The 20,744-nt window shown below is 41.6% G+C and overlaps 1 protein-coding gene across 2 annotated transcripts in view; it reads right to left on the bottom strand.

Annotated features, from left to right (window-relative positions):
* The window catches only part of STOM (stomatin), a 44,013-nt gene that overhangs the window by 4,324 nt on the left and 18,945 nt on the right, over positions 1-20,744 (bottom strand). The window contains exons 2-6 of one of the 2 annotated variants that reach the window (XM_020990559.2): positions 15,145-15,248; positions 13,373-13,445; positions 9,600-9,682; positions 4,714-4,917; positions 1,951-2,085 (exon numbers count right to left, since the gene is read on the bottom strand). In XM_020990559.2, the coding sequence (XP_020846218.1) occupies positions 1,951-2,085; positions 4,714-4,917; positions 9,600-9,682; positions 13,373-13,445; positions 15,145-15,248 (599 nt within the window). The remainder of the gene's footprint in view (positions 1-1,950; positions 2,086-4,713; positions 4,918-9,599; positions 9,683-13,372; positions 13,446-15,144; positions 15,249-20,744) is intronic. The other variant, XM_020990560.2, reaches the window with a different exon arrangement.

Raw genomic sequence — 20,744 nt, 5'->3', positions numbered from 1 at the left:
CAGTAACTCCTGGATTCCCCATCTCTCATCTCCAGCCATTTTCTCTGGCTGTCCCCTAAGGCTGGAACACTCTCCTCTGACTTGATGGCTTCCTTTTAAGTCCCAACTAAAATCTCACCTTCTACAGGAAGCTGTCCCCAAACCCTTTTAATTCTAGTGCCTTCTTACTATTGATTTACTTCCTATTTATCCTGTATGTGGCTTGCTGTGTAAGTATTTGTTTGCGTGTTGTTTCCTCCATTAGATTGTAAGCTCCTTGAGGGCAGGAACTGTCTTTTGCCTCTTTTTGCATCCCCAGCGCTTAGCACAGTGCCTGGCACATAATAAATGCTGAATAAATATTGATTAATTGAAGGAGATGAAGAGGGAGTGCCTTCCAGGCATGAGGGAAAGCTTATGTGAAGGAGCAGTCATGGGCCCTGTCTTTACACCTCTGCACAACCATCCACCATGTGCCAGAGGGATCAGATTGCCTCAGAGGGCAGAACTAGAACCAATGCTAAGAATTCTAATTCAGGGAGGCAGATTTTGGCTCAAAATGAGGAAGGGCTTTGCTAACAACCTGAGACCCTTGGAAGAAGCTGCTTTAATGTTACAGTTAGGTCTTCAGCATAGACTACAGGTGGTGCTGGTTCAAGCATGTGATGCCTTGTCAGGGATCTTATATATAGAAAACCTTGTGCTACAGGTCAGGTTGGACTAGCCATTCCAATGAGGGTTATTATGCTCTCAAGAGTCTGATTTTTAAACCCTTTGTGGAAGAAACATTCCCGCAGGTAGGACAATTTTGGCTCTGTTACTAGTACCATGAGTAGTCCTAGCTAATGCACAATATCTTTCTGAGCCTTCTCAGTTTCCCCATTTACCAAAGGCTTGAACCAGACACTCTCTAAGTTCCAGCCCTAGGTTCTAGGAGAACCAAACTTCTGACTATCAGGCATCTGGTTAGGTTAATGCCTAGGGGAACCCACAACTAAGAATCCTTTCATTGCTCTTATAAGCACTATACATTCTAAGTGAGTCAGACTCAATATGTCATAGGAAAAAAAATGAAATGAAAGGAAGGGAGGGGAGAAAGGAATAGGAAATATTCCGAGAAAACCACCACAAATCTGATTTCCCAAAAGCAATTAAGCAAATAGCTGTCATCTGAATAGGAGTGGGATGGTTTTCTGTGTCCTTGCTAATACTCGAGCAGGGTGTGTGCTTGGCTTCACAATGACCAAGTCCAGAGGCAGCTCACTGCTCACCGTTAAGTCAGACACAGTTGCTTGGATCTGAAGTCATGAGACAAGCTTGGTCACTTAGTGGCCAGGGAATTCTGAGCAAGTCACTTTCTTTTTCTCAACTTTGGCTTCATCAGCTGTTAAATGGTGAAAATAATACTTGAACTCAGAATCTTACCAGATTATTTATTGTGAAGAAAGTGCTAAAGAAATAGCATTCATTATCATTAGCACAAAAATAAATACTTTTTACTCTTTGAGGAAAGCAGATTATAGCCATCTCTAGTATCAGGGGTAAGGTCTGAAAACTTTATTTTCTCCCCAGGGTCTGTTTTCTCATCTGTAAAATGGGAACAATAATTCCTATGCTACTTTCCTAGCAAGGATGTTACAAGGAAAGTGCTTTGGATCTTAAAAGAGCTACAGGAACACAAGTTTTTCTAGGCTTTGGTTTCTCCATCTCTAAAATGGGAACCCTAATCCCTGTGTGATCTACTTCACCATGAGGTCATGAGGTAAGTACTTTGTAAGACTTACGGTGCTATAGAAATGGGAGCTGGCATAAAGGGCAGCAAGAAAAGCAATGACTGATGAGGTAGGCAAAGGCATGAAACAGAGCAAGGAGGGAGAAAATCTCAGGGAACACATGATGGGAAGTAGCAGAGACCTCTGCCTGGACAAAGCTGCTCTCTCATCCTGAGAGTCAGGGCGGTTTGTTGGTTACCTTAGCTCGGGCCTCCCGGGAAGCCTCAGCCTCTGCAGCCATGGCTCTCTGCAGTTGCACGGGCAACTTCACATCTTTAATCTCCACACGTTCCACCTTTATTCCCCAGTCATCAGTGGCATCATCCAGAGTGGCCTGTTGGGGACAAAAGGAACAAAGGTGAATTTGCCCAAAGTCCCGGCATACAAAATGAGGGGGTGAGGCAAAGGTTGCTGAGATGGATGTCAAGTCCCATAGGTGTGACAGTCTGGGACTCCAGCCTTTGGTATGGGAAAGGAGGGGGACTGGAGGCAAGGAGGGGGAGAAGAGGTTGCAGAGTTTTTAGTCTGTTTGTTGCGCATACAAAACAAGGGAGGGACGATGAGCTGAGAGTCAGGAGACCTGGTTTCTAACCCCATCTTCAGCATTAACTACCTTTGTAACCCATTAGAAGTCATTTCCCCTCTATGGACCTTAGTTTCCTCAATTGTAAAACAAGAGGCAGCGTAGTATAGTGGCCCAAGAGATGGACACAGAATTAGGAAAACTGAGACTCAGTTCCCATCCTGACACTTCTATGTAACCACTGGCAATGGATAAACAAGCATTAATTAAGCACTTACTACCCTGCCAGGACTTAATTATTAAGCACTTACTATGTGCTAAGCCCTGGAGACAGAAAGGCAAAAGCAGTCCCTGTTCTCAAGGAGAATACATTCTAATGAAGAGACAAAATGAAAACAACTGTATAAAAATAAGATCTATATAGTGAAAATGGGAGGTGATTTGAGAGGGAAGGCACTAGCAATGGGGGGAGGGAGGGAATATTGGCAAAAACTTCTTACTAGAGGGTGGGGTTAAGCTAAACTGTGAAGGAAGCCAGAAGTGAGGAGGGAGAACATTCCAAGAATGGTGGACAGCCAGTGAAAACACATGAAGATGGGAGATGGGGAGCACTGCCCAAGGAAAAGAAAGGATAGTCTAATGGGATCACAGTGTATATGGAAGGAAACAAAATATACCAAGATTGGAAAGGGAGGAAGGGTCCAGATTGCAAAGAGCTTTAAAAGCTAAACACAAGATCTTAATATTTGATCCTGGATCTAATAGGAAGCTGTAATGGCAGGTGGGGATGGGGGCAAAATGTGACACAGTCAGAGCTGTGCTTTAGGAAAACCACTTTGTGATGTCAGGAAATCTGGAGGAAAGCCTCTAACCCTAACTTTGTGGAGGATTTATGGGGCACACACAGGACAAGAAAGCAAGGACGAGCTGCAACCTATCACAGGCATAATGCCCGGTATGGAGTAAGCTCTTAATAAAGGCTTATTGATTCGACTGATTGCTTGGAGGGAATCTCCACATCAGAAAGAACACAGAGCCAAAGGACTGATGCTATACAGAAAAGGCTTTGCATCTGAGTCTTGACAACAGATTTGAGTGGCTGCTGCCTGAGGACCAGCCAAGCTCATTTCACAGAAACTCTTGACCAAAGGTGGGGAATTCTTTTTGGTTACAACTACGAACCGGTTGATCAAGATCTACATCACTGAGTCAAAGGGTCAGAGATGGAAGATCATTTAGTCCAACACTTTGATTTAATGAATAAGGAAATAGAGGCCCTGAGAGGCACTCTAAGCTCCTGAGATTACATAGGTAGCAAGTACCAATAGCTAAGAATTAACCTAGGTCAGGGTGGGGAACCTTAGGCCTCAAGTGTTGCCTGCAACCAGATTGTACACCGAACAGAGAGGCGTGAAATAACTTATGACATGGGCCAGGCGGAGTAGAGTTACTGACTCAGTTTATTCATCTGAGGGCACAGAATATATAGGGAAGATCTAGCCTAACTTCAGAGTCCTCCCCAGGAGATACTCCCCAGAACATCTGCTGAGGATGTGACAATCATGAATTTTCTCCTTATCAGGGTTCCTAGATTGGCCTGTAGATTCCAAGGTTTTCCCAGGCGCCTTGGCGCCACCTGCATAGAGGAGTAAATATGTAAATCTAAGGTTCAAAGAGAGAGAAGGGATGTCTCAGAGACCTCATTATCAGGAAGGAATTGGGGAGCCGTACCACTTAATCCATGAGCCCTTTTGGGTAAAAGCCTGAGCAGAGGTCAAACTCTGCCTTGGATCTTAAACTCTTATCAGACTCTTAAGATTGGCCCTCAACACTTGAGGCCACATGTGGCCCTCTAGGTCCTCAAGTGCAGCCCTTTGACTGAATCCAAACTTCACAGAACACCTCTGACTAGGTCTTCTGGCCCCAAGTCCAGTGCTCCTTCTGCCACTACCATGTAGCTTCTCTAGACTTCAGTTATCTGTTAAATTAAGGGGTTATATAATAACTAAAGGTCCTTTCAGCTTTAAATCCTAGGAGCTAATAAAAGTCATTAGTGCAAGAAACACTCTTTCAACATCCTCTCCCGCCAGTTTGGCAGCTACATGGGAGAACATTTCAGGGCAAAGACTCAGGGGCTTTCCAACCTTCCTGACCTCTCCACCCTACCTTTCTTTTGTTTTCTTTTTTTTTTTTAATGAGGCAACTGGACTTAAGTGACTTGCCCAGGATTGCCCAGCTAGTAAGTGTCAAGTGTCTAAATCCAGATTTGAACTCAGGTCCTCCTGACTCCAGGCCCAGTGCTCTATCCACTTGGCCACCTAGCTGTCCTCCTACCCTCTTTTCCAAAGCCTGTTTTAATTCCCACTCTGGCAAAGGAAAGTGACAGACCAGGTTCTGATTAATGATTAGACCAGAAAGGGCAACGACTGCTGTACGAACCTGCATGTTATGGGCAATCTCCTCCCGGTCAGAGAGGATCTGAGAGAGATTTTTGGTGCCCAGGACATTCCTCAGGGTGGTCTGTGCCAGGAGGCGAGTGGCTGAGTCAGCATTGGTGATGTTAGCCACTGCCAGGGTGGCATTCTGGACACGGTAATAGACCACTCCATCCACGCTGACAGTCACAGAGTCCTTGGTGAGAATCTACATGAAGAAAAGAGAAAACTTTACGTCCATTAACCTAGCAGACAAAATCTTAAGTATATGCTGTAGCAAATGATGAATGATACTTTTTTTAAACCAAAAAAAATGATTTTCCAGTATAATCCCTTTATTCCTCCAAGGCCTAAGCTCAGGTGTGACCTCTTCCATGAATTCTTTGTTGTTCACTTAGCACAGTGCCTAGCCATAACAAGTGCTATGCAAATGTTAGCTATAATAATTATTATTTCCCCAGTCAGAAATCACTCAACTAGCTTTTATTATTGGGTGAAGATATGACCTCCTTTGTGCCAGCCAGTGTGCTACGTGCTAGAGACACAAGGAAAGGCAAAAATCAGTGTCTGTTGTCAAGGAGCTCACAGGCTGATGGGAAGAGACAACCTACAATCACATACACACAAGATCTATGCAGGATAGACTGGTGATAATTCCTCACCTCAGGGAGCAGGGTGAAGGCACTAAGATTAAGGAAGACTGACCGGGGAAGCCCTGAAGGTGAGACTTTAGCTGAGACTTGAAAGAAACCAGGAGGATCAATTTAGAGAGAAAGCCTCAAGTCTTGGGTGAGGAAAAGTATGCAGGCCAGTGTCACTAGATCAGATTATGTGGAGAGGAGTGAGGTGTAAGGATACTGGAAAGGGAGGAAGGGGCCTGATAATTAAGGGCTTTGAAAGCCAAAGAGAGGATTTTATATTAGACCCTAGAGGTTAACAGAGAGCTATTAAAGTTTACAGAATAGAGGGGTGAAATGGTCAGATCTGTGTTTTAGGAAGAACATTATGACAGCTGAGTGAAAGGTGGATTGGAATAGGGGAGAGACTTGGGGCAGAGAGAGCAACCAGAAGGCTATTTCAGCAGTTCAGATGTGAGGTGATGAGAACAGAAAAGAGAAGGGGGCATCATTTTTAGCCAAGGAGAACTGTTGCCCTTTCTCCCTCAAAATTTCCTAGGGCAATTTGGATCTCTTTTTTTTACCCCCTATCACACCCCTTGTATTATATCTGTGTCTATCTCATATCTCCCCTCCCCTTGCTCCCTGTCCCTTCCCCTCCCTGTCTTCCATACCCCCCCCCCCAAGTAGTGTATAAGCTCCTTGAAAGTAGGAACTGGATAATTTTTCAACTTTGGCTCCTCAGTGCCTATACGGCAAGAGCTAGTAATGCTAGTTGAACTAAGATGACAGAAATTCTGTCCTTTACATTTTCTGAGGTCATATGGCAAGACAGCCACCTAGTAGTCAGAGGACATGAGTTCAAATCATGACTGTGACTCTTATTAGTCCCAGTTACACCAGACAGGGCAATTCAACTCCCCGAGCTTCAGTTTTCTCATCTAAATATAAGACTTCTCTTCCTGGGTTACTGTGAGAAAAGGAATTTTGTAAAGTTTCAAATGCTAGCAAATTTTGAGTTCCATAGAGTAAAGACATTTTCATTGCTTTGTATTGTATCTCAGAACCTAGCATGGTGCTTGGTATATAAAAGATGCTTAATGCATGCTTGTTAATTGACTGATGGGTGGAAATGTGAGCTATGATTATCATGTCAGTCAATCAACAAGAACACCTTCATTTTAATAAAGGACAAAGGGTGGAATCTCAGAGCTGGAAGGAACTGTTTAGTCTAAACCTAAACTGGAATCCTCCTCTGGGATTACACTCAATTGAGTATTTGTCCAGCTCCAGCCTTAAGCCCTCCAGGGAGGGGAATCAACCTCTGGAGGCTGCTTAGCCTGATCGTCCATAAGTTCTGTCTTATAGTAAGACTGAATTTGCTTCCTTGTCGAGTTCCCATATAGCTTTTAGTTCTGCCAGTGCCATCCCCACCCCCCACTCCCCCAGGCTCCTCCAGGCTAAGTGTCTCCAAGTACTTCTTCGAATCCTCAAGGTATGGAAGGTACTGATTATCTCTAATTGCAGGATGTCAGGATTATCTGGAGAGGGGGTGGGATACAGCTGGGGAACTTGGCCTGGCTCCAGATCACAACCAAGAAGGTGAGAAGCATACTCCAGCATACCTTTCTGACAAAAAAAAAAAAGTAGAAGACGTGCAGCCTGCTACAACTTGTGTGAGTCACCTAATCTTTTCTGAAGAAAGAAATCTCTCAGATTGAAGGGGAAGAGAATTATCTCCTCTTACCCTCCTTATCCAGAGGACTCTACCAAGGAGTATGATGATCTGCCCCACCTCATCCTGTGTGACAATTTTCTGTAAGGAGGCAATTTAGCAATAAGAAGGACACTGCATCACCCAAATTACTCTAAAAGGAAATGGCAAAAGTACACATTACTTAGGGTTGTGGCTTCAGGTGGAAACGGTTCTTCACCTAAGAAGAGGAAGTCCCCCTGTAGCCTTCCACCCAACTAGCAAAGGAGACCTGACTTCACCTACAAAATGGGCAAAGGGGAGAATTAAGCCCAATAAATAAAGGCCTCTGACAAAGAAGTCTAGATTAGCTGACTTTGGGCAAGTCATTTCTCTTCTTGAAACCTCAGTTTCCTCAACTATGAAAAGAATGGGGTAGACCAGATGACTACTAAGGTCTTTCCTGACTGCTCTGTGAGTCTGGGGAGATAACAGGTCTTTCTAGTGCCACTTCAGTAATTTCAACTTTCTCTGGATTGGTAGGACACTTTCTTGTCCCAGGGACTCTCCTCATCTGTAAAATGGAAAAACTGCCATCTGCCCCGACCTCATTTCATTGAGAGGAGATGAAATGACAGTTCACATTCTATAAAGTTTTATAGTTTATGACATACTTTGCTCATAACAACCTTGGGTGGAAGACTGGCATTTCACATTTTATAGATGATTCTCCTTTCTAAATTCCTTCCCCGCTAAAATATTCTCCCTTTGATGATCTTACGTGCTGTGCTCTAAGGTCCCTTTCAGGCCCTCTAACTGCTGCTCTTCTAAAACACTCTATAAATCCAAGGAAGCATTATTATTATTAATAGTAACATTAGTCACATAGATTTTTACAATATATATCAATTTAATGGTGATGATAAAATAATCACATAATCAGGCATCACAGCAATGATGCAACTAACAACCCATAATTTATGACTTTGTGAATATAGATTCAGTGTTTTCCTGGAATAAAATAGAAGCAGCAAGACTGGGACAATCAGAGAATCTGTATTCAAATTTCTCCTGTCAGTTACTAGCTAGTCCGATCTTGGGCAAGTCACTTAAACTTCTCCAGGCCTCAGTTTCTCCATCTATAAAATGGGCTAAATAATCTAAGGTCTCTTCTGGCTTTACATCTGTGAGTCTATAACTCCAAAGAAATCTTTGCAAATGTGACTTTTATCCATATTAACATCTTTCTGCTTCCATTGCCTCAGCCCACTGTTTATCTCAGGCAGAACGTTTACCTTAATTCACAGTTAATTCACTAGGGACAAGAAAGTAGAAGTCTTTGCCAAGTGCACTGATCAGTCTCCTGAGGACAGGAAAGGCAATGGAAACGTAGCAGTTTAGAGTAACCCAGCTCAAGGGCATCAGGGTGTGCACAGAGCTAGGTTAGCCCCTTAGAAAAGAGCTCCATTGGGAACAATCCCTCTGCTCAGAGTGCTGGGGACAGATTAAGAGGTCAGTCCTGGGCCTTTCACTGCTGCTCAGTAAGACTTTCCCTGCCTATGGCTCAAGGAATAAAGCTAAATGGAGACATACCCTGGTAGGCAAAGGAAAGGGTTTTAGTCACTGACCCCCAAAGCTATGGCCTCAGAGGGAGTCTTCCTTCCCAACCTCCCCTTCTTTCTTATTCTCTCTCTTTGTTGCCATAAGCCTACCACAGGGTGGTAAAAAGAGAAGTGAAGCTCACTGTGTCAGCTATGAGTAAATCACAACCTTTTGGACAAGGTCCTGGGTCAGTCTCCACCTGTAATGAGGGGGTTGGACCAGATAGTTCAACCAGCTCTAAAATGATATAAAATGCCAGCTGTAGCATAGTAGAAAGAGCAGGGGAATTGGCACCATGGAATATAGGTTTCAAGCTCAGTTTCGCTACTTATTACTTGCAAGACTTTGGACGAGTCACTTAACCTCTTTAAAGAGATTGGACTAGATGATCCAAGGGTCTACCTTCCAGCTCTAGACCCAAGGATTCTACATTCTAAGGCCCTTCCTTCCATTCTAAGGCCCTCAACATTCTAGGATGAGCTGTAACTCACTGTGTGCCCTTAGGTAAATAATTTCCTTTCTGAGCCTGTTTTTGGTGTTTGTTTTTTGTCTTCTGTCTAATGTGGACACTTTAACCTTGATGTAAGAGAAAATTTTCTAAAAATCAGAGCTGTCCAAAACGGGCTAGAAGGAGTTGTCTCTGGAGTAATGGGATTCCCTTCCCTGGAGATCTTTAAATGGAGATGATACGAACCACAACTATTCCGTAGAAGGAGTTTGTTTTCAGCTATGGGTTAGACAAGCCGCCACTGGAGTCCTTTATAAGCTGAAATTCTGATCTCGTAACAATAGTCCCAAATTCTTTCTATCTGGGAGGGCTGCTGAGAACATCAACTTGAACATAATAGAATTTATCTAAAGCAATCTAAAATAAAAAAGTCAAGACTCTAAGAACAAAAGGGCATCATGGTACGGCAAATCATATTTTCCACTGGAAGCCCACAGAAGAGAAATGTTACGAATGAAGAGAAACTTCACCTCTTGAGGAGGAATATCAAATGAAATGGTCCTCATGTCCACTTTGATAAAGCTGTCAGTGCAAGGCAGGATAAAGAAGAGCCCTGTGTAAGGTAAGGAGCCAGATGATTAATGAGAGACATTTAATGACTTTATTCTGTCATTAAATCAGAAGAGAACCAGATCTAATCAATTTTACGTCTGGACTGACACGCAGAAGGGCCGGTCTGGGCAAGGCCATTCTCCATCAACAGATACATTTTTCTTGTCCAAGAACCTTGGACAAGTCTCAGTGTCTTTCTGATTTCTTCAATAGACTGTCATATCCCTTTTTCTTTTGAAAATGAAGTTTTATTGAAACCCTCTGTTTGTACATTGACAGTCTTTTCCAGATATTATTGCCTCTTCTTCCTTCCAAAAGAAATTCTATCAGGCAACAAAGAAAACCAGTTAAGCAAAACCAGTCAACAGTGACCTCAATAGATACTGTATTCCACAGCTAAACTCCCCCACCTTTAGGATGTCATATTTCTGGGTGAATTTCACTGAAGAGCAGTTAGAGAAAGTCAGGTCTTCTGAAGCACCAAATCTCACATCTGGCTGGCTCTTCTGTGTATTTATTAGCTATGTGACCCAGGGCAAGTTATATACCCTCTTTGCCTCAGTTTCCTCATACGTAAAAGAGTACTTACCACACTTAACTTCTTAGAGGCAACCAGGTGGTACATTAGATAGAGCACTGTCACAGAATCAGGAAAAACTGAGTTGAAATAAAGACTCAGCATCACTCTGGGAAAGTTTGTCTGCCTCAGTTTTCTCACCTATAACATAGGGATAATAGCTCCTACCTCAAAGCATTGTTGAGAGGCACAGTGCTTGGCACATAGTACTTGATAAATACCTATTTCCTTCTTCATTTCTTACAGGGTGTTGTAAGAATAAAATGAGGTAAGAGATGTAAAGTACTTTGCAAACCTTAAAGTGCTATATGTTAGCTATTATTGGCTACATCTGGTCCCAAATGTTTTACTCTCCACATCTAGAAGGTAGGTTTAGACATCAATATGCAACATGACTTAGATTCAAGATCTAAGTCTAATATTTACTGGCTGTGCATCTACTCCTTAGAGAAAATAACTTGGCTCTTGAAGCCAAGCCCACTGTCCTCATGTTAAGCTAGCAAGAGGATGGCCTAGGAATCAGGGCTGAGTTAGAGCCCCAGTTCAGTCAATCATTAAGTGTGTGAATGTGAATGTGTACATGTCACTTCCTCTTTTCTGGCCTTAGTTTTCTCCAGTGTAAAATGAGGGGGTTGGATGAGAAAATATCCAAGGTCTCTTAGGCTCTAACAGTTTATAAGCCCCTGAAACTGCTTCATGACCATGACCCAGTCTCCTGGGTTGAATCTTTCCCAGAGCCCAAAACAAAACTATCTGTTAGGAAAGTCATCATTGCACCAGGCTCCCTCACAGGGGTCACTGTAGGAAATGCACTCCAGAAAAGGAAGTCCTAAGAGTTATCACAGGTCAAGGTGGGTGGGGGACAAGAGGAAAAAAAAATAAGGGAAGAGAGTTTAGGCTTGGTTTCTTCTAGCCTAGGGATTACTGTAGCACTTTCCTGACTTGTCTCCCTCTCTTACCAAATGATCCTTTGCAGACAAAGTAATATTCCTAGTACACAAGTCCAATAACCTCATTCCGCTGCTGAAATGGCTCCCAGTTCCCTACTGGGGGCAGAATGGTATAGTAGAAAAAGGAGACGATCATGGATGTAAAGCTACTGTATCTACCCCCTCCATTTTACAGATGAGGAAACTGAGGCCTGGAGAAGTTAAGTGACTTTTCCAGGGTCACACAATTTACCTAGGGTCTATGATGCAATTTTAATTCCGTTCTTCCTGACTCTAAGTCCGGCATACTATCCACTATCTAGTGACTCACAAAGGATGATCTAGGGACTCCCGTGGTCCCCAAGACCCTTCCGAGTATCTAGGAAGTCAAAATTATTTTCATAATAATACTAAAATGTTTTCAGTTCTACTATCAATAGATAAAATCCTCATAAACAAAAGCTCTTTCAGGTCCTCAGTCATTTTTAAGAGTGTAAAGAAGTCTTGGGACCAAAAAGTTTGGGAACCATTGTATACCTGGTGGATTGAACTGGGTTTGGAGTCTGGAGTCATGAGCTCCAATTCTTGCCAACTGTCAGATCCTAGGAGGTAATAACATTTACAGTACTCACTGCACAGGGTAGTTGTAAGGAAAGGATTTAAAAAGTCTCTATACATGTCATGGGGCAGTCTTAGTCTAACTCAGAATCTATGATAGCACCATCACTATTGTTATAGTAATAATAATAATAACACTTATATAGTACGTACTATGTGCCAGCCACTGTACTAAGCGCTTTCCAATCATCATCTCATTTAATCCTCACAACAACCTTAGGAAGTATGTACTACTGTTACCCTCATTTTACAGATGAAGAAACAAGAGGCAGACAGAAGGTTGACTTGCCCAAGTCACGCAGTATCTAAGGCCAAATCTGAACTCGGGTCTTCCTGACTCCATCTACTGCACCATCAATTGCTGAGATAAAATAGTTGTAGAGGCACAGTCTGGATGTGGCTTACCAAAAGACCCAGCTGCCTTTGATCTGAAAAGAAGCAGGGTAGATTAACAGAAAGAGTTCTAGACTTGGAAAAGTCCTGCTTTTGAATCTTGGCTCTAATACTTTCTGGCTACATGACCCTAGGCAAATAATTTTACATTTCTAGCCTGCTACTTACCTGCAAACCTGCCATGATACCTGCATGACCTACCTTGCATGGCTTTTGCAAAAACCAAAGTGTTTATACAATTTTGATCTGCTATTACAGTCATAAATTATAAATGACTTGGTCAAAGTCTTCCATCACTTGGCCTCATCTTTCATATTTCAGACACCTCAACACTTTAATCAAACTGGATTCCTCAGTTTCCAGATCTTGTCCTGTTCTCTCCAGCCTTACTGGGTGACTGTCTCCTTATAGACTTTCTCTACATCGCCATCTGCTGAAATTCTTCTTTTCCTTCAACAGGCCCCATTGCGGTGCTACCTCAGAGAACCTCACTACCGAAATATATGTTCCCTCCACACTCCCCAGTCAGAAGTAACCTCTCTCTTTTTCAATCTCTTCTTCCTCTCTGATCTCTTCAAAACATTTATCATATTCTGACTTAGTTATTAGCATTGAGAGACTTTTCCACCCCATTCCATTAAGCTCCCTCAAGCACAGAGACTATGCTGATTTTCATCCTTGTACTAAGCTCCAGGTCTTATATACACGTGTTGAGCCCATCTTGGGCAGCTAGGTGGTACAGTGGCTAGAACACCAGGTCTGAAGTGAGGAAGACTCATCTTCCTGAGTTCAAATCCAGCCTCACAAACTTAGCTGTGTGACCATGGGCAAGTCATGTAACACTGTTTACCTCAGCTTCCTCATCTTTAAAATGAGCTGGAGAAGAAAATGGCAAACCACTCTGGTATGTTTGCCAAGAGAATCCCAAACGGAGTCATGAAGAGTGTGAAATGGCTGAATAACAATGAGCCATCTTGTATACAGTAGGTACTTAATACATGATATAATGCCAGGGTGGCATTAATAGATATTTATTGAATCAAATTGAATTCAGGACTCTTCTTCAAGTATGGAAGTGGGGACAAGTGTCAGGTGTTGCAGTTAAGTGGAATGGATGAAAACTGAAGCAAAATGTCCCTCTCTGCTAAAGACAATTCCTGATGCTGGCACTCACCTGGCCCTTTGGCTCCTCCCTGTAAAATTCGACCCAGTCTGAAGATGATAGCTCTCTCATACTCCTTTATGATCTAGAAAAGAGAGCAGCAAACTAAGTTCTTAAGAGACTATAAGCTTCTTGATGTGTTTTCTTTGCACCACCCCGTAAGCCTAGTGCAGGGCTTTACATGTAGCAGAAGTGTAATGAATGTTTCCTGAATACAAAATAAAGGGAATTTAAATTTTTATATGGTTTAACTACCTGATAACAACCCCTACTTTACATAAGTTAGTCATCACATACTACTTTTTTTATGCAGATAAGATCTAGAAGTAAAATTGAAGGAACCAGGAGTGTTTGATTTGAAGAAGACTAGGGGCAGAGGGGAGAAGGAGGGACATGGCTCATTGTTTTCAGATAGCTGAAGAATTGCTATGGGGAAGAAGGGAACAGGGGTTTCTACTTAGCTCTGATGGGTTAGAATGGAAGTCCTATTAGAGAGTATTGAATCACTGGAAGTCACAAAGAGGGTAGGAGATCATTTGTTGAAGAAGTTTGTAAGGGGTATTTTCGCTTAGGACTTGAGGTAAAAAACCTTGGAGATCCCTGCCAATTCAGAGGATCTACGTGACTCTGTGAATGATGAATGGCAGTGGGCAAAAGGGATGCTGAAAAGTGGTAGACTTTCGCTTCAGATACAAAAGAACTACCATCACGGGATATCTCTGTCCTATCACCACTGCTGAGGATACTACATGAGACGCTCGTGCTTCCAGAGGGGTTAGAGTGCTTAGTATCAAAGGTCCTGCCCAACTCAAAGTTCAATGACTCAGTGCTTGATTATTTTTACATAGTCAGTAGAGGAAAAAAAATTAAGGCCTTGTAGATTCTTCTGGGTTTTTCCCCCAAGTGTTAGGCATTAAATAAGTGGAAAATGTGGTTTTTTTAAAGCTCTCTGTTGGAGAAGCAGTGTGGCATAGTAAATAGAGATCTCTTCCCAACAGAGAATACAAGAACATTCCCTGAAACACAGGGCCATATGATCCTGGGCAAATAATTTTACATCTTTGTGCCCTAGGCAATACTCTAAGACCCCTGAGTTGCAGAGCAATTGCTGATATTTATTTAGTAGTTTCCTTACCCAGAGTTGCTGGTACTAATAAAAACAAAGGTCTGGTTTAGGGGGAAAAAAAAGTTGGAAAATACTTGGTGGGTCTTCTGACATTTGCTGCAGTAAGTGGAGGAGGGAATACCCTATCAGTTTATTACTGACTGTGTCCTATGGTGCCAAGGCCTATCTCAAAAACTCTTCAATCCCTCACACCAAAGGAGAGGCTCCCTCCAGGAAAGTTTCCTGAGAGATTCTTACTGTAGCCCCACTGGGGCAATTTTAAATGGGCCCAAGGAAAAGTTCTTAAGACTTCATAGAAGTGTAGAGGATTGCATTTTTTGAAACGGAGAGCAAGGAATAAGAGGCAAAGTGATACATTGAGAAAAGCATTAAATTGAGAGTCATAAGAACTATATTTGACTCCTGGCTCCATCACTTACTACCTCTGTATGTTGGGCAAAGTAGCCTGCCCTGTCTGGGTTTCAGTTGACTCATTGTAAAAAGTGAGAGGGTTGGATTAGATGGTGTCTAAGGCCCCTCCCAGCTTTAAATCCTGAGATCCCATAGTAAAGAGCAGTCCTGGCCACAAGCATACCTACAAATTAAACAGTCTCCCTATTCGAAACAAAGGGCCACTTAACCCCCACTTTAAAGCTTCCTAAAAGAAAGGTTCCATTACCTTTATGCACATCCAGACTGAGAATGGGAAGGTAATAACTGTGAAGAAGAAGGATACAACCACCAGAATCCATCCACAGAAACCAAGGCCCTTACTGGGGTTATCTGCAGGAAAGAATATGTAGTTCATGTTATCAAGACCAAACATAATCTTGACGATCACTCTTGTAGCATGAAGGTACCATAGGAAACCAAAGAGCTCAGAGAGCCTGATACAGTAGAGAGAACATTGAATTAGTCATCAAGAAACTTAGATTTTCATTTCAGCTCTGCCATTCACTCATCTTATTTCCCTGGCCTTTTACGTCTTTCCTTGTAAAATGAAGTGGGGTTGACTAGACCAAACACAGATTCTTAACTTTTTGGATATTGGACCTCTCTGGAAGTCTGGTGAAGCCTGTGGACCCCTTCTCAGAATAATGCTTTCAAATGCATAAAATAAATACATGGGATTTCAAAGGAATACAATTATGCTGAAATACAGTTATCAAATTACAAAAAAGTTAATGGACTCCAGGTAAATTGAATGGATCATCTCCAAGGTTTCTTTCAGTTCTGATATCTTATCTTCCAAGTCTCCTTCCAATTCTCATATGTGATAGCATTACTTCTTCATGCTTTGGCTTTTTCATCTTTAAAACATGGGCAATAACTTTGTACTACCTTCTTCAGTGGGTTTTGAGGCAAATGCATTGTAAACATAGGAACCATTAAGATTGAGTATTAAGGTGCTTTCCTGCTCTAACATTTTATACGTATAAATGAAACATTCAAATATTCATTCAATAAACAGATCAATATATTGTGCTGAGAGAGTCAAAAGATCTAGGGTTAGGTCCTAGTTCTGGCACTTGCTTCCATGTGTGACCTTAGGTAAATTATTCTCAGTTTCTGTATCCTCACCTGAAAAATGGGAATAAATGATCTGAGGTCCCTTCCAGCTTCATGCCCTCATTACATTCTCTGTGTGTGTTGTTTTTTTTTTTCCCAAGTTCATGTATTCATTTTCTACTGTTAGGCTTGTATTTAATTAGTCTGTTTCATTATTTTTACTTTTAAAAAAAGGGAAAGAAAAGCAAAACCTTTGTAACTAATATGTATAGTCAAGCAAAATAAGTTTCCATATCGACCATTTCCAAGAACTAGATTAAAATAAAGATAAAACACACAAATAATTATAATACAAATTAGTGCATAAGAATGGTACAGAGTGCTAAGAAACCACAAGGGGTAAAGAGAGAAATGTGTGGGTCAAGGAAGGCTTGATGCAATCAATACTGTGCCCACAAGCCATAAGAACTGACTGAGTAGCCAACCAGTCTGTGACACACCAGAAAAAGTTTTGGGAACTAAACTTCCCATAACAGTACTTCAGACTCAGCAAGAAAATGCATGCTGGAGGGCAGATTGTCCCTTTCGTACTGCACAGTCTACAGTCCACAGTCTAATGATGTGATGGAGCCAACTGGTTGTGAAATCTCCCAAGCTAGAAGTCATGGAGGAAGGCGCCACTCAGCTATTTTAGTTGGAAAAGGCCCAAATCTTATATTCCGGAATGATCATGGGCTCAAAATTCTATCTTTCATCACAGCATCACATGACTTAGAAATGGGGAGAATCTCACACTACAGGATGTGAGGGCTAGAAGGGACCTTAATGATAATAATCTAATCACCTCATTTTACGGATGAAAACAGCTGAGGCCAAGAGCAGGAAAGTTATTTGACCAAAGTCACAGAGGTGATAAAACCAAGAATGAACCCACTTCCTGATTCCTTCATCAGAATCACACGGCATCAAGACTAGAATCTTCGCACAGTGAGACTACTGGGCTGGAGATGAAAGAGATAGTTAGAAAGGAGTAGTGGGGAAGATCTAGATGAATATTAACCAAGTGTCACTACTAGACTACTTATTGAAGAAGAGATGCAGTAATAGAGAAAATTTTTTTTAATCTCAATCAAAACCTAACAAACAGCAAATTATGTGATTGGCACAAAGGCCTTTGAATTTCAGGTTCTTCATCCAAATTCAATTCAATTTAATTAAAGAAATATTTATTCAATGCCTACGATGTACAAGCTACTTGTTGGCAATGTCCTGGAAAGAGCTATTTATTAGCTTACTGTCACTACCAGTTCAACGTAATGGGAAGGGCACTCATTGCCTTGAGTTACAACTCCCCTGGAAGCCGGGTGGTTCAATGGAAATTGAATATCCATAATGTAGCATGTTTGCTGAATACTGGTTCCAGAGCAATGGGGTTCCAGCATGGGCTCAGCTTGTGTGGGATCTTGGGCAAACTGGTTCCCCTTTCTGGGCCTTGGTTTCCTTACCTATAAAATGAGGGTGTTAGACTAGATAAACTTCTATGGTTGAGTGCAACTTTAAATCTTTGATCTTATCATTCCTACCACTGATTAGCTGTGTGACACACTCCAGGCATTTGTTTCTTTAAGCTATGATTTGAGGAGAATGTTCCTTGACCTATTTACCTTACAGGGTGATAAGATAATGCACATTGAGCACTTTGTAACTAGAGTAACTTTCTGGCTCCTTATCTGGACCAGACCTGTATTCGTTGGTAGTGAACACCTGATGAGGAATGCCTACCAATTCAGATCTGTACCTTCTCTGCAACTTACTCTCTTAGAGATGTGCTTGGCCACTGAGATATTTAAGCAACTTTCCTGGGGTGGTAGAGCCAGTATGTATCAGTGGAAGAACTTGAACCCAGGTCTTCCCAACTCTGGACAAGCTCCCTCCCCATGATGCCAGGTTGCCTCTATAAATGTTATTTGTTATTTAAAAAAAAGTCTTATTAAAACTGTATCTGTGATATTGTGCTAGACTCCACCAAAGGTCAAACAGAGGCTTCTTAGCATCATAGCTCTAGAGGTAAAAGTGGCCTGAGAGGCCATCTAGACCAACCCTCTTGTTTTGCAGCTGAGAAAACTGAGGTCTCGGGAGTTTAAGTGATTTCCCCAATGCCATAAAGAAAGAAAGTATTAGAAGCAGTGATTGATCCTAGGTGCAGATGGTGTCTGCCTTTTGGACTTCTTCTTCACCATCATCATCATCATCATCAATAATACATATTGTTTTTATTATTAATAACATAATTCTGAAATGCGTTACATATAATGCATACAATAACATTTACCATTATTATTATTAACTGATTCCATATCTATAGTACTTTAAGGTTTAAAAAGTGGTTTCTACAGAACAACCATGTAAATAGCATTCTCACTTTAAAGTTGCAGAAGCCAAGGCCTGGACAGGTAAAGTATTTGTCCAGGGTCGCAGCTTCAAAACTGGGACTCAAACCCAGGTCCTTTTGACTCCAAGTCCAAGTGTTATATGATAGTAAGGGGATCTTGGAGAGCTCTACACAATCCTTTTCCAAGAAGAAATCAATTCACTGAGAGATTATAAGAAAAGTCTCCAATGTGGTGTTTTTGGAGAAGGCCTCCATCAAGCCTTTTTGCTATCATAAACCAGAAACCAAAAGCCATAATTACCAATGGTCTGCCGTCAGTGGCAACCTCCCAAGACAGCTGTGTCCAAATTGGGAATGTACTGGAGAAGCTCTGATAATGAAATATGAGATTCCCACAGTGTAAGTCTTCTTATTTCCAAACAACATTCTTTATGGCAAGAGACAGCAGAAGGCTCCCTGCCAGGCCTAAGTCTGGCCTCCTGAGGCTCTCCAACAAAGAACAGATGTACACCAGCTAGTTAACTCTTTTACTGTTACAGAAAATTTGCAGTGCACTAAATACTGAAGGATGCAGGGTGGGAGTGAGGAGAGGGAGAGGAAGAGGGGGAGAGAGACATTATGAGAATTGTGGCCTGTCCTCAATGAACGCTTCATAAATCTTCAAGATTTGCCTGTAGGTACATGAGCCTGGCGCCTCAGCCTTCTGAACACTGCCCAGATACTCAGGTTACTTTCTTTGCTAGAAGCCTAAGAAATGATGGTCTTTTAAAACCCAAGTTTATTCAGTGATGAAAAGCAAGAAAAGGAAATTAAGTAGCTCTCTGAGGATGGCTTATTAGATGCAGCTGGGCACAGAACACAGACTATTAGTGCTGGAAGGAACCCTGGAGGTCATTTAGTCCAAACCCCCTCATTTTACAGATAAGAAAATGAAGAATCAGAGAGATGAAATGGGCTCACAACCATATAGGTGGAAAATGGTTAACCCTGAATATGAAACTATGCCTTCTAACCCCCATCATTTATACAGATTATGAGTTTGAAACCTAAGTCTTCTGACTTGAAATCCAGTGTTCTTTCAACCATGACATGCTGCCTCTTTAAATTCATGACATTCAACATCTGGTTAATCATAAACAGAGAAGTCAGATTTTTTCGGAGGCTTCACTGCTACATGACACCTCTTGACATATTTCTAACCTCCTAAATCTTCAAGATTACCAAAAATCCATAGCTTCACCTCCCACATGACTGCAAGCCTGCACAGGTAGAAAAGGAAATTTTAATTTCTTTCCAAACATTACATTACAATAAAACTAATTCACCAAAACAATAAGCAAATTCTATTGATCTACTTGAGAAGAAATCTTGAAAGGCAAAGAGGAATGGATTTGGAGATGGAAGACCTGGGTTAGAATTCTGATTCTGTCACTAGTGTGATTTAGGAAGGACACAACCTCTCTGGGACATCAGTTTACTTTTCTGTAAAATAAGGGGTTAGACTAGATCAAGGGTTCTTAATTTAGGGTCTATGGACTTTAAAAAACATTTTGATTACTAGTTCAATAATTTTCAATACAAAACTATTTCAATATATGTTTATAACTATTGCAATATAATAAACATAAGTAATTCCCTCTCCTATTAGACTGCGAACTCCCTAATTTTTGCCCTTCTTTGTATCCCTAGTGCTTAGTGAAGTATCCAGCACATAGTAGCCACTTAATAAATGTTTAGGTTTTTTTACTTCAATTTTATTTAATTTTCAGATCTGAATTCTCTCAGCAACTCCCCTTGACATTCCCTTTCCCCTGCCATCGAGAAAGCAGGACAAAAAATAACTGCTACAAACATGTATCGTTGAGCAAAACAAATTCCACCCTGTCAAAGTCCAAAAGGGAAAAAAAGGCTCAATCTGCACGGAGTTCATCACCTTTCTGTGGAGGTGGGTAGAATACTCCATCTCCATCCTCTGGAATTATAGCTGATCATTGTGTTGATCAGAATTCCTAAGTCTCTCAAGGATGTCTCCACAATATTATTGTGTTTAATAAATACTTGTTGATTTGACATAACTTCTTCTGGAATTTTATGCATTTAAAAGCATTATTCTGAGAAAGGGTCCACAACCTTTATTAGATTATCCAATTAAAGCTTAAAGCTTCAGATCTTAGGACAGCTAGGTGGCACAGCAGATACAGCAACAGCCCTGGCCGAGTTCAAATCCTGCCTCAGACACATAACACTCACTAGCTGTGTGACTCTGGGCAAGTCACTTAACCCCAACTGCCTCGCCAAAAAAAATAAATAAATAAATAAAATTAAGAAAAGCTTCAGATCTTAAGAGCTTAGAAAAGCTTGTTAAGGAAGAGCCAATG

The sequence above is a fragment of the Phascolarctos cinereus genome, unplaced genomic scaffold, assembly GCF_003287225.1.
Source record: "Phascolarctos cinereus isolate Bilbo 61053 unplaced genomic scaffold, phaCin_HiC Scaffold_2;HRSCAF=192, whole genome shotgun sequence".
NCBI classification, from domain to species: domain Eukaryota; kingdom Metazoa; phylum Chordata; class Mammalia; order Diprotodontia; family Phascolarctidae; genus Phascolarctos; species Phascolarctos cinereus.
Note: the sequence above shows the minus strand (reverse complement) of the source record. Positions and strands in the feature narration are given on the sequence as shown.